This window comes from Lingula anatina, chromosome 1 (genome assembly GCF_051362555.1).
Source record: "Lingula anatina isolate TDL-2025a chromosome 1, LinAna3.0, whole genome shotgun sequence".
In the NCBI taxonomy this organism is placed as follows: domain Eukaryota; kingdom Metazoa; phylum Brachiopoda; class Lingulata; order Lingulida; family Lingulidae; genus Lingula; species Lingula anatina.
Window position 1 is genome coordinate 54,173,270 of NC_141767.1, and position 13,589 is coordinate 54,186,858.

At 33.5% G+C, this 13,589-nt stretch overlaps 2 protein-coding genes across 2 annotated transcripts; one reads left to right on the forward strand and one right to left on the reverse strand.

Moving 5' to 3' along the window:
- Positions 1 to 213: 213 nt before the first annotated feature.
- LOC106169972 (MAU2 chromatid cohesion factor homolog) lies at positions 214 to 8,253 on the reverse strand. The gene is made up of 17 exons (XM_013549696.2): positions 7,978 to 8,253; positions 7,848 to 7,865; positions 6,872 to 6,937; positions 6,499 to 6,594; positions 5,653 to 5,775; positions 5,288 to 5,443; positions 4,827 to 4,920; positions 4,405 to 4,478; positions 4,114 to 4,204; positions 3,744 to 3,925; positions 3,482 to 3,547; positions 3,218 to 3,345; positions 2,857 to 2,934; positions 2,151 to 2,262; positions 1,807 to 1,897; positions 1,464 to 1,591; positions 214 to 1,215 (listed from the first exon to the last, which is right to left on the reverse strand). Exons 1-17 carry the CDS (start codon positions 8,206 to 8,208, stop codon positions 1,150 to 1,152), a joined length of 1,800 nt encoding a protein of 599 aa, XP_013405150.1. The 5' UTR covers positions 8,209 to 8,253; the 3' UTR covers positions 214 to 1,149.
- A 168-nt stretch (positions 8,254 to 8,421) lies between these two features.
- On the forward strand, positions 8,422 to 13,197 carry LOC106169831 (epoxide hydrolase 4). The gene is made up of 6 exons (XM_013549495.2): positions 8,422 to 8,652; positions 9,382 to 9,506; positions 10,960 to 11,072; positions 11,785 to 11,953; positions 12,233 to 12,396; positions 12,682 to 13,197. Exons 1-6 carry the CDS (start codon positions 8,440 to 8,442, stop codon positions 12,951 to 12,953), a joined length of 1,056 nt encoding a protein of 351 aa, XP_013404949.1. The 5' UTR covers positions 8,422 to 8,439; the 3' UTR covers positions 12,954 to 13,197.
- Positions 13,198 to 13,589: the final 392 nt, after the last annotated feature.

The following is a 13,589-nucleotide window of genomic DNA, read 5'->3' on the forward strand; positions in this document are numbered from 1 at the left end:
AAAGTATGCAAAATGCCTTTTTTTTTTTTTTTTTTTTTGAAGGGGCTTTTGCATGCCAAAAAAAAAAAAAGCAAATGATGTTGTAGCTAAATCAGTCAAATGAGACAAATATACTACACTTCATAGATGCTGCAGTTTCTTTTCAATACTTAAGTTCAACAGCACAATACGGTATGACTCTTGATATTATTTCACAACACTTTAACCCTTACATATATATATCAACATTTTTATTTGTACACATGTAGTACCTACAAGAATACAGATTTGCTTAAAAATTGGCTGGAAAAGCATAAATGCACATTCTCTTTAGTTTCTTTCAACACAATTGACTAGGGTAGTTTTAATATCATAATACTTGATACAGTGAAATAGCACAATCATGCAGCAACTATGGGTGATGTCACAATCACCAAATAATAAATTTTGACTAATAACACAATCAGGAAGTTAAAAATTAATTTTAAATGTGTTAGCTGTGACATATCATACTGCCAATTAAAATGTTATTTATTGAAATCGGCATTAAGGTAGTTTTCAAATAAATTAGACGGCTTCAGTGGAAAATTCTCTATAAATATAAATGTTTGTATGTTTGAACCTAACATGCAAAACTATATACAGACATTTTTTTCTGGATTTGATACTCAGCTGATCATGTATCATTTACTTCAGATTACCAGAGCCCTCCCTCTCGTCCAAATCTTCATACATTTTTTAAATAAGCTAGCAATAGCACAAACTGCTTCCAGGCTATTCTTATAAAGTCTAACGTAACATGATTGTAGTTTTCAAAAACGTATACCGTTATCACATACTCAACTAACACAGAGATAGACAATGACCATATTTTTGAACTGAGATCCTGTTTTGATAAAAAATTTATTTCAGTTGTAAAGTATTTTCAAACTGATATTAAAACATAATCTGCAGTATTTTGATCAATCTTTTCCATAAAATTGTTTATAGATAGCTTCTTAAGAGGATGATGATGATGATGATGATGAGAGATGATGATGCTCCTGGTGATAGCTTATGATAATGACCAATGCACCATGAGGTCATAATGTATTCTATTCACATATGTACATTGTCTGTTTTCTTCCCCAGCTTGTAATGGGTTCTCTTCCGAAGTTCATAGAGAATATGCTATAACAGTGGCCCACTTGAATTTGGAGAATTCAATAAATGGAAGGGGCAGGGTCCTTCAGTCCACTGAAATAAAAAGTTAATTCACTTATGATATGATATGATATAATACAAGGAAATACAGACTTTGAATAGAAATAAAGTTGAATATGATATACTGTTTTCTAAATCAAATTAAGATTTCTCATGTGCAGTTAAAATGAAGAAGTTAAATAACCTGCTGCACAAAGCCAGGTTCTTAATGTATCCATAGTGGAATAATTCTCAAGTCCTTTTTAACTGTGATTCCAAAGGCATGTACATCTCCCACACACCTGCATTAGTTTGTGTTCAGGCTGGTTGGCTGACTGCATGTGGTCTGTGAGGAGGGACTGTGAAAAACTGTGATGGACTTGATGTTCTGCAGCCTCACGTTCATGATCACCTACTAACCTGTATAAATCTGCAACAGACAAAGGTGTAATTTGCACAATGGGTGGTGACCAATACACCAAAGTCTCCATTCATTCAGAGTGTGTGTGTGTGCGTGCTTTGTGCATGTAAATGCTTAATTGAGGTTAACTTTTTTCTGGTATCTTCCTTATATTACATCAAATTTACCCATCTTACAACAACCTTAGAAATTTTTAAAATGCAGTCTAACAATATAGTATTTACCTCTAAGGAGAGCTGATGCCCAAAGTTGTACTTGCGCATCTGGGATTTTTGCTGCCAGTTGAATGGCTGGCGTTACCATGTTCATAGCTTCCTGAAAGGTTTGAGGTAGATATGGTCAGAAAATGGATGAGTAATAGTCTGAAAACCAATTAATCTTGCAAAATATACAAGAAAGATAGCTAAGAAAAAGAAATCAATGGAAAGGAACCAAAAAGAGAATATATAATACTAGTGAAATCAAAGTTGCATTGGGTCATTGCAAGGGCTATGTTCTCCAATTTGAGACCATCTTTTAATTAAAAGATTTCATATCAAGTAGGGATCCAACAAAAGAGCAAACTTACTTCGCTGTTTCCCAGGGATAAAAAAATATGTCCTAATAAAACCAGTGAGCATGATGTTAGGCGATTCAAGTCTTCAGCATTGGCCATCTTCAAAGTTTCCCTGAGATACCTCCTGAAAAATAAATCAAATATTTCATTAATTAATAATTTCATAAACAAGACATGCTCATAAGGAAATTCAGACCCCTAACAACAGTCACTTCATAAACATTTTAAACAGTTCCTGAAACACATCACTTTGACACATGACAAGTGTACAACACAACATGTACTTTTCTCTAAGTTTTAATGTGTACTTTCGGCTAAAAATCCCATGAACCGCCAGGAATTGATAAATCATGAGGAATTGTGGAATTTTGCACATTTCTTGTAGAAATCTTGTCCCTGCTTGGGCTTCAGTTCCAAAATGAATGTTCAACATAGAGCATCTATAATATTGGTCCTAGCACTAGGGTCTGAACATTAACTGGTGATAAATATAAGACTGGTTCCAAACTTTAGGGCCAATTACACAATCTCTCATGAATTGGAAGAACTGACTGAGAATAGTAAGGAATTAGTTAGGGGCTTAAAGAATTTATCATGATGAAACTAAGAACCCTGGAAGTTTAAATTCTTGGCAGTTTGTGGAATTTTTAGTCAGTGTGGAATAAGGGCATAAGAAAGTTTCAAGACAGAACTATTTATTTTTTCAATTCCAACTTACTTTGCTTCATTGTATCTAGCTTGAAAAAATGACTGTAGTCCACGAACATAAAATGCAGCTGCTTTCAAACTGTGAGACCTAAAACCAAGCACATGTCAATAAACTAATTATATGAGGCTGCACCCAGGTTGATATAATATTGTAGACTGCAAAAAAACATACTGATCTCAGCCAAAGTCCATCATTGAATAGTATTCATTAAAATCTTTTTATTTCACTTTTTTGCACTTAATTTTAAAGACATGCAATTTTGAAATACAATACAGGCTACAGCCACATAGCTTATGTACCAATAAGCACATCTTAATTCATCTCAACTCTTCTCTTTAAATCTAGACACAGCTTTAAAAAAAACACTCACCCTGCTGGAATCCTTTCAGGGTCTATCCGGTCTAATAATGTCATTAAATCAGCATGCCTATTGTTCCGTAGGTAAACTATTGCTAAATTCAAATTGTTAAAACTCCATAAGTTTGGTTCTGTAGATAACTGAAAAGGAAATAACCAAAGAAATAAATACTCCCTGGGTAAGATCCGTATAATGTAGATGGCTCATAACATTGTTACTGATATGTGGCCTACAAAATATAAACGAAAATGTAGATCAGTCCACCCTCATACTCACCCTTATGGCAGTACTAAATTGTACCTCTGCAGCATCCATGCTATTCATTGACATTGCATACAGCCCCTAGGAAAAGAGATCAAAGCTTCTTAGACTTCACCAAAGACTTCTATTTAGTAACAATAATAACAGAAAAAACAAATTTATCCGAATAAACAAAGTTATAATTCAATACATCACATTTTTATTTCTTACCTATTTTATATGGAACTTTTTTTCACACCACAATTTATGTCAAATTGTTTTGATCTATTCTACTCACCAATAATGTGTGTAGTTGTGCACCATGCACTTGGAGTAACTTTGGGCTTTGTTGACAGACTTGGCAAGCTTGTGAAATTTCTTGAATTGCCATGGTCTTGTTTCCCATAACAAGTCTACACATGATGATATGTTCTAACAACATCAGTTGAAATGATGACAGGAGAGGATTTGAGTCTAACACTGGAACAAACAAATTGTTCAACTCTATATCATTGTTAATTATATATGACACAAAAATAAACACCGCAAAAACTTTATTTTGTACAACTGCTGTAAAAGCCTTTACATTCTCTGAGACAGCAGTATGTAAATACAGAAAGATGTATAGGAATGTGAATTTTTATTCAAACTATTCTGATTGTACATACTTTTTAACTTTTCAATCTGCATGAGAGCCTTGTCAGTGTATTTTTGGGCCTTGTCCATATATCCTGCCTGCATGGAATGCATGACTGTTACCTGGAATAAATCAACAAACACTATCACACAGCTTTCAATATAATTTATTTTAAAACTAGATTTTGTGACACCAAGCAAAAATATTCTGTTCATTAAATATCTGGGCCAAAACACTGTGATTCCTGCACTGAGGTTAAATCAACTTTTTCTGATGTTTTTAATCAGACCAGGATAACTGAAATGAGTAAATTTATCCTTACCAAGTACACTAATACACACATATGTTCCTTAGGTAACCACTGGAAGCAGTCTGCTGGGTTGGCTGGGAGAGGATCTACAGAAAGACCAAAAGATAAATATTATATACTTGTGTGCTTGTGCGTGTCAGCCTGTGTGCAGGTGTACGTATGTGCACAAAGATCAAAATATAACCAACTACTGACAAAAGATCCTTGATAATAAAGTCAGCATTATGGCATAATGCAATTCTTAAATATTTTCAAAAGATAGAGATTTTGTTGTATACAGAAAGCATGAAACAACAAGTATTTAAGTTGTAAGTTAAGCCTGTTACACATTTATTTCAAATTCATGTGATTGAATGGTTTTAAGCAAGCAGATGTAGAAACTGTCAATTGTATTGTCATAGAATTTTTTTCGTAAAAAGAAAAAAATTACTTGCCTTGGTCAATGTGTTCACTTTCATCTATGTGTATTGAGGTAATTGTCTGTATGCTTTGCTGAAGTTGCTTTAATGCTGGTTTTACACTTTTCACCTATTAAAATATATTTAAAAGAAATCTTGTCACTTTTCTCTTAAAATTTTCAAAGCATTTAAAAAAAACTCCAAAATACTCCACTGGATCTTATGTATTATGCTGAAAGAAAGTTTCATTTTGTATAAAAACAGAATACACAAAGACTGATGTAGTCAAGTCAGCAGATACACTGCACAAAACAGTCATCAAGTAAACATATTCTACATGAAATGAAAAATTTTCAACACCATCCTAATCACATTACATAATTTTATACTTATCTTAAAAAAAATGTAACAATATATGAGATGTACACCTGTAAGTTGTTTCTATCATTTTACAAAAATGAAGATACTCTGTAGCTGATATAGTAACACATCTGTACCTGTCCTGCCATTAGAAAATGGCAAACTTGTAAAATGAGAAAAAACACTTTGAGCCCTTCTTTCCTCCCTGGATCTCCTTGCAACCTTTCTATAAGCTCTCCAGACAAACTGAGGCTCTGGTGGACTTCCGTCAGATTTTTGCTGATTAGTAATAGCTGAAATAAAATTAACTTCACATTTCAAAACCATTTTCTAATTGAAAAAGAAAATTTGTACAAAATACTCTCAGATGTATTTTTATTAAAATCAAACAAATTATTTATGCCAGTCGGATTTTAAAAATATGTTTCATTCAATAAAAGTACAAAAAATTGGAATTTCAGTATCTCACTTAAACATTTTTCAGCATGTGATTTTTACTTACCATTCCTCTACTAAGTAAGTATAAAACCCTACTATACTGTGCACCCATCCTTTGTGCAAAGTCAGCACCAACTCCCAGCAGTCCAACTGCAGATACAAAATCTTTTTCTTGCACATGAATTTGCTGTAAGACAATATTGACCCATATATGAAACAAACAGTGTGTGTGTGTGTGTGTGTGTGTGTGTGTGTGTGTGTGTGTGTGTGTGTGTGTGTGTGTGTGTGTGTGTGTGTGTGTACACCTCAAGGAACACACACATTCATGTTACAGTCAAGTTCTAATGATTATGACACTTGAAAGCATAAACATCAACTAATAGAAATATATATATATCATTTTGAAGTGAACTTGGCACATTTCTTGTAAGAGACAACAATTTGTTTTTCATAAAACAATTGAATACTTTTCGTCAACCAAAACAAAGAACTCTGTACACCTGCTGCTTCATTTTCTACATTCATGAAGACTTCATGGCTAACAGCACTGTGTCAAATATTCTAAGGTGAAGAACCTTTCATTTTATATCCTGAAATATCTCTGGGGCTTTGTACTCAGGATAAAACCCCTTTTTTCACTAAAATGATAACTTTTTGTACTTTGTACTCCAATTAATTGTCAAGGTTAGACTTAAGTCTCCTGAGATTACTGTGCATTAATCAATATAATGAAAAGGCTTGCAGTGTAAAAAGATATCAACTATGATACTAAAACTACACATGAAAGCAAGTGCACTAAATGATTCTGAATCTTTGAAACAGCATGGGTGTATTTAGACTAAAATTACATCGAAAATGTGATCTTTTCTGGAAAGAGGCATCTTTAATAAATTGCTGACACAATACTTACTGCCAACTGAAACAAAAGTCTGCACCGCCAATATGGAGCATCACTGGAAATTTCTATTGCTTTCCGAAGTACAGGCTTAGCAGCATGCACTTGACTCTGAAGAAATAATCAATTTTAGATATCTCTCAGACTGGTTAAAATTAATCTCAGTATCATTTGGTAATATTTTAAATATGCCATGAGGGTAAACAGTCTCAATATTAATTCATATCATCACATACTATAAATGTATTGGTCAAAGAATATAAGAAAACTGCTATGTAAATTTGATGGCCCATGTACTTTATCCAAAACACCCAGTTATATAGTCCAAGAAAAACCAGATCTCTCTCAAGTTTTTGCTGCTTAGAAATAGCTGAAAAGTGTACTTTACCTGTTGCTCATATAATTGCCCTAATGTACTTGCTGCTTCAAATTTGACATCATCAAAGGAAGGGATCTTTTGTTTTTATGTTAAGGTATATAGCTAGATTATAGAAGCAACTCACACAGTAGAGATATATTGCCCTTTCAGTCAAACTCAAGCAAATGTAACTGATTTTGACACACACACACACACACACACACACACACACACACACACACACACACACACACACACATACCATCCTAACCCATCTTTTCTTAATGAAATAATGTTCACTATTAAGATCATCTGCAAATGCCATAACTGAAGCCTCCTGTATAACTAAGGGGCAAGCTGAACTCTGGTAAAAAAGTATCCTACATCCTATGGGAAATATCAAATTGGAATGTCTATTTTTTTGTCAGCTTGACCTACTTCTCTTCAAAAGCAACATAAAGACTTGTTAATTTATCGACCTAAATATATGTATTGCACAAAAACTAAGAACATTTTATAAGTGAAAATGCATGCTTTTTAAAACTTGCTGAGCTGCTGAAAAAGTCTGCTATGATATGAAATTCCCTGTCCAAAGTGTAGGTAGAATAAGTGACATTTGTGCAAATCACATACTGTTCTGAAATCAAAATGTAAACCTCTCCCAGAAGAACAGCAAATCTCACCTCAACTTCTGGATACAATTTTCAAATAAACAATTCCAATTACTGACTGTCAACATGCACATTAAACACTTACTGGTATATCTAGTACGGTTATTTTGATGCCCAGGTCCTGTAAAGTCACTAACAAGCAACTTTATTATGGAAACCATATTATGAAAAACGAATTACAGAAACCTACTGCGGCAATGAAATTTAAAATAAGGCCTTCTTCATTTCTTGACTTGCCGCCTGAAGTTACTACTTTAAGTTAATGTGCCACAGTGCCTACACTGTCAGTGTCACTGTCATCTGTGTATTGATCTTATTCCACAACAAAAGGATACGCTATTTGACAATCCCCACTGAAAGAGAGAAAAAAGACCCGTTTATTTAAAATAAAAACGATATAGAAATTAAAAGACTGATATCAAAATGTTCTATTAGCTAGGTCACATATGACAAACTTGAACTTACCGCTGTTTCTAAATGTGATCTTGCGAGGTCAATGTTTTTTGTATGAGTGAAGAGGAGACCCCCAAGTTGTAATCGTGTCCTTGCCTCTATCCGAGGTGGAGGCTTTAAATTCAATATCGCTTGCAAGCAATGAATACAGAGCTTTATGTTTGGTGGATTAGAAGTCCTAAAGCTTTCTGCGATTCCTAGTAATGGTAGATAACATGGTTCTGGTTGAGATGCCGTCGCCATTTTGCTTTCTTCCCGCTGGTGCCTTTCCGCGAAGTAGGGTGCGGTGCGGACTTGAACAAAGAAAAGAGATTAATCAATTACTATAAATAGTCTAACTTTGATTTTTGTTTTTTAATTATTTTCTTATATGCATTTTGCGTAGAATCTATGCCCAATTATTTACCAATGGTAAAAGAAATAAAACATATAGACCAATTACTAAAAAGTAGGTCATCAGCCTCTGAGAGAAAAATGGCTGCGCCCATGTGGAGATGGGCGGCTGTTTGCGGAGTATATTTAATAGCATTTTTCTGGGCTATTCCTGTCTTGATGCGGACATTTTATATAGCGATAAGGAAGCCTAAACAGTTTTTTAGTCGTAAGAAAAGAGACATTAGGCCCGCTTGTCTGGATGATCCCAAACTGGGTGCTCACGGATTCGTTAGATTAAACTCGGAGTCAGAGGCGAGTTTCTGGGGGGTGGGGGTTTCTGGTTTGATAAATGACGCACCATGTTCAGTCAGATGTTAATTTAACTTACGCTAACACTGCAAGTTTTTTATTCAAAATTTTGAACAAAGTCACATCACCTTCCAACATGCAGTATGTCATGATTAGGGTTAAAGAACTGGAGCCGGAGGGAGGGGAGGTAAAATGAAACATTTTAGCCACTTTTAAACCTCTTACAGTGGGAATTAAATTTCATATTTTAAATATGTATACCAAAGATAATAAAACCTATAACCTATCATTTACTGTCAGAGTCAATTGTTTTTAAAAAATGTTCTCTACACTGGACTCAAAAATTGCAATTATTGTCCCAAACTGAGAAGTATCAGATCTTGAAAGACATAAATACAATGGGCATTGAATAATTTAAAAAAATCATGGACATTATTATTTTTGAATAGGACTCTTATAATTTCCCCAATACGCCCTAATTATAAACAATTTATTATAATCTTATTTTATTTAAAGCATTGAATAATTGTGTAAATTTATATTTTATTGTAAAATTCCATTATTTCTATTTGCATTCAACACTTGTATCATTATATTAAAAAAAAATAATGAAATGTATTAGAATTATGTGAGCAAATGTGTTAGAATATAATTGTTACGTCAAAAATTGCATTAATAAATGAAGTTTCATTCACTTACTGAAGTTGAACTTTTTATTCGGTTTTGTTTTAGGGTATCAAGATGCATTATGTTGCAAATGGAGGGGAGAATATGCCCCTGATGCTTCTCTTGCATGGGTTTCCAGAATTTTGGTATTCTTGGAGGCATCAATTAAAGATATTCTGTCAGAATTACAGGTACACAATGCATTTGCAAGGTCTGTGCATAATGTTAACTTGATATACATATTAATATTTGTATTTGTTCATTGTTTACAATAATAATGTTTATTTAATGAAACTGATAATATATTTATTTGAAGTCTAAAACTCATTTAAAAATAAGTACTTAACACAATCACAGAGTTATATAGATAAAAACAGCCTAATTTTCACACAAAACCAATTACAAGTAAGATTATCAATAATAAAATTCATAAAAAAAGATATATTTTTAACTCTATTTTAAAATTATTTGTGAATTTCAATTGGTAGCATCTTTCATTGCAATGGACCAGATTTAAACGTGATTTACCCATAAGTTTAAACACACATTTTTATAACTTTCTGTTTCAGTAGTACATGAAGTTGATATACTGATCACAAATTTCTGGTAGGAACACTGTGGACAACTAGACTGTTTAAGGAAGTCACTTTATAATAAGGCAGCAATGCTGTTAAATGCACAGACATAAAGCAGAAAAAATCTCCATTTTCAACACTTTTTTACACAATACAAAATAACCAATTAACTGTCATTTTTATGTGATCAACGAAGAAATTTGTTGAGATGGGAAAAATATCAATAAAATGTCCCATTTGCTCCATTCTGAGATTCTAAACACATTGAAGGATTGAATCTGACAAACTGCATTGATATGAGTTTATTTCCTTTTTTGACTCTTTATTACATAATACACGATAACAGATTTACCATCATTTTTATATAATTGACTAAAAAAATTAAGATGCAGAAAATGCCAAAAAAACAACAGACACAGGAGACAGCTATATGTGCAGGTGCAACTGTGGCTGTACATAAAGAGAATTGTGTACAAAAACTAAGAGTGCCATTCCAATTATTTAATATATTCATGTTAGTTTAGCCAATGGGTTCCATTTCCTGACTACTCCTGTAGCAACAAAAATCTCTTGTTGCTGTCATCTTGCACTTTCCACATTAACACCATAAAAGTGAAACCATGCTACTTATTATTCTCAAACTTACAAGAATGGTTTTTAGGACTAAAGTACAGATAGAGTTAGACATGTGAATTTATAATGTTTCACATATTGGTAATTTTAATGTATAACTTTGAACTGCCTATGGTCTAAAGCCCTAATGTTAGTTACGTTTTCTGAATGTCCACAGTAACAGTAGTACAAAAAATTGGTGGTAATTATGCTGGTCAGCATTATGTTATATACTACATCCAAATTAACAAAATTACAACAAGGACTCACTAAATCTAGTTCAAATAACTATTCTGACTAGATTGTTATTCTTTCAGTTTTTCTTTAATTGTATTTACAAATAACATTTGGGGCTTGGTGTCATATTTTGTCACTCTTTCACTTTTACGCTGTTAAAGGTTTTTATGTAGAAAATTATATATGCCTTTTTTAACTCTAAGAAATGTTATATTTCTAGAGTTGTTGCTGTTGATACACGAGGATGTGGAGAAAGCGAACAACCAAAAGGAATTTACAGCTATGACTTGAAAAAGCTGAGAGATGACATCAAAGAATTAATATTATCTTTTGGTATGATAAGACACTTGAAAAGGTTTTGAGAAATTATTACCACAGCATCTTCCACTGAAAATATTTGGATTGCCTTTTGATACATTCCCTATAACAACTAATGTCAGCTTCACATGGAAAGAAAGAAAGAACATCTAAAGCAATTTATGATTTTTATATCATTTTATAAAATTTTCCACAGATTACACTATTTCTCACCATTATGTGCCTGTGTTGGTGATATCCAATTTTAATCATTTCAGTGCTACTAATGTAGTTGTTAACATGCTTTATTCAAGTCACATAATCTGTTTGTTTTGACACAAAAATTGCCCTTATGCCTTTAACCAAGGCTTTTCCCAGTGAACTGTCCAGTCGTCATTTGGACAGCTGCCAGCAACACTGGACAGCCTATTTTTTCAAAGGCAGCTGGAAAACTTATGGATTTTTTGTGGAAATATGATGGCTTTAGGCATACTTGGACTCCCTGAAATTTTGGTAATTTTGGACGGCCTGTACCCCAGTCCTGGGAAAAGCCCTGCCTTTAACTCATCTTACTTTTTAAATAATTTTTTTACTAAATGATTACATTTTGACTGATATGATTAAAATTGAATAATTTGAAATAAGAAAGGACATTTAATCATTATGTTATGTACAAAATTGTATAATGTTGATAAAAATTATTGACCTTTGCTCCATTTGAGATGTGATCACAATTTCTGTACGTCAGGTTACAATTCCTGCATACTGGTAGGACATGACTGGGGAGGAGCTATGGCATGGGCGGTGGCTGGCAAGTATCCTGAACTGGTGGATAAACTAATCATTATGAACTGCCCACACCCAGCTGTAATGGGACCTTATTTGAAGACTCACTACAAACAGATGCTTAAGTCTTGGTAATGTACAATTCTTCTTCAAATTTAAATCTTTGAACATATGATATCAATAGTGCGATTTTCATTTAGTAATCTTGTAAAGTTTGATCAGATCTTCCTTCCTTAATTTCATTTGTTGACCAGTTGGACATATTCTTGATGTTTCTCTCATGATCTCTGTATAGGTCCTGACATTTACTTTAAAAAAGGTGAAATTTAAATTGATGTTGTAAATGAGAGAAACCAAACATAGACAAGCTGTATAAAATTTAACATAAGTGGATTTGTTATGTTTTATAGGTACATGTTCTTTTTCTGCCTGCCTTATTTACCAGAATGGCTCTTTCTCAGCGGGGATCTAAAGATGATTGAAAATACTTTCTGTGGGAAGGTAATGGGAGCCAAACCTGGAGCTTTCACCCCAGAAGACATAGAGGCTTTTAAGTACACATTTTCTAGACCAGGTAAAAAGAAATTGATGTTTTACAATATCAGTTGATACCAATAATATGGACAGGGGTTGTGGTACTTCTTACACATTAAGAACATGTTACATAGTTCAAATTGTCGTTTTTTTTTTTAACTCTGTTATTGTCCTACTGAGTACGTAGCAGTTGTGTTCAAATTGTGTAAAAAAAAAAGATGAATTCGTTTTTACAGTTACAGTTTGCTTCATTATTTCCAATTATAACGGAAGTGGTTTCTTTTTAAGGTTAGATCACAACTGTCATTCAATACATTTTCTATAGGTACTGTTACCTGTGCCATGAACTATATCCGTGCAGCCATACTGGGTAAAATAGCAAGTGGAGGTTATGGCAAACCAAAGGCTTTAATTCAGGCCCCCACCTTAGTTATCTGGGGCACTAACGATGGTGCACTGCAGAGTGAGATGGCAGAATTGTCTGGTAAACACTGCAGGGATTTTACTCTAAAGTTCATAGAGGGAGCCAGTCATTGGGTACAACAAGATGAGCCAGACATAGTAAATCAGCACATCACTGCTTTTCTTGCCAAATAAGCAAATGTGATTTCAGTTGGGGGAAAAAAAACAGAAACAGACATGAAACATTGCCATTTTTAATTTGACCAGAAATATTCTTCAGTCACTGGGTACAAGATGAGCCAGACAGTTAATCAGCACATCATTGCTTTTCTTGCCAAATAAGCAAATGTGATTCAATTTGAGAAAAAAAAGACCCAAACAATTATGAAACGGTGCCATTTTGATTTGACCAGAAATATAGTTTTGACTTTGACTCTAAGTTGGAAAACCATGCACATTTGACATACTCATATAAATACCATCCTATACTACCCACTAACAGGGTGGCAGATTATAGATCATAATATAAGGAAAAATGGAAAAATCCACAGCCAAATGAATGTCTATTTATCTAGAGACATATCTGTGAAAAATCCATCTGTTGCCCTGGTAGAGGGTAATCCTCTACCAGGGTCACGAAGATAAATATTTCACTAGATATTTACATCTAATTATCTGTCTATTCACTAGCTGTGCACATTTCTATTATATGCAGCTAGGATTTTTGGATTGGGTTTTTATTTCTGCATAAGAACGTCATCTGCCAGCTGATGAGAGCAGTAAACTACATACAACACAACCTTAAAATAGGGTATTGAATAGACAACTGCA

Bases quoted from the DNA above. Each gene is read 5' to 3' on its own strand.
- LOC106169831 (XM_013549495.2), top strand. From the start codon at position 8,440: ATGGCTGCGCCCATGTGGAGATGGGCGGCTGTTTGCGGAGTATATTTA. The intron at 9,507-10,959 runs GTACACAATGCA...TTATATTTCTAG, and splicing joins ATATTCTGTCAGAATTACAG to AGTTGTTGCTGTTGATACAC. The intron at 12,397-12,681 runs GTAAAAAGAAAT...CATTTTCTATAG, and splicing joins GTACACATTTTCTAGACCAG to GTACTGTTACCTGTGCCATG.
- LOC106169972 (XM_013549696.2), bottom strand. From the start codon at position 8,208: ATGGCGACGGCATCTCAACCAGAACCATGTTATCTACCATTACTAGGA. The intron at 4,479-4,826 runs GCAAGTAATTTT...GTCTTTCTGTAG, and splicing joins AAGTGAACACATTGACCAAG to ATCCTCTCCCAGCCAACCCA. The intron at 4,205-4,404 runs GTAAGGATAAAT...GATTTATTCCAG, and splicing joins TGTGTGTATTAGTGTACTTG to GTAACAGTCATGCATTCCAT.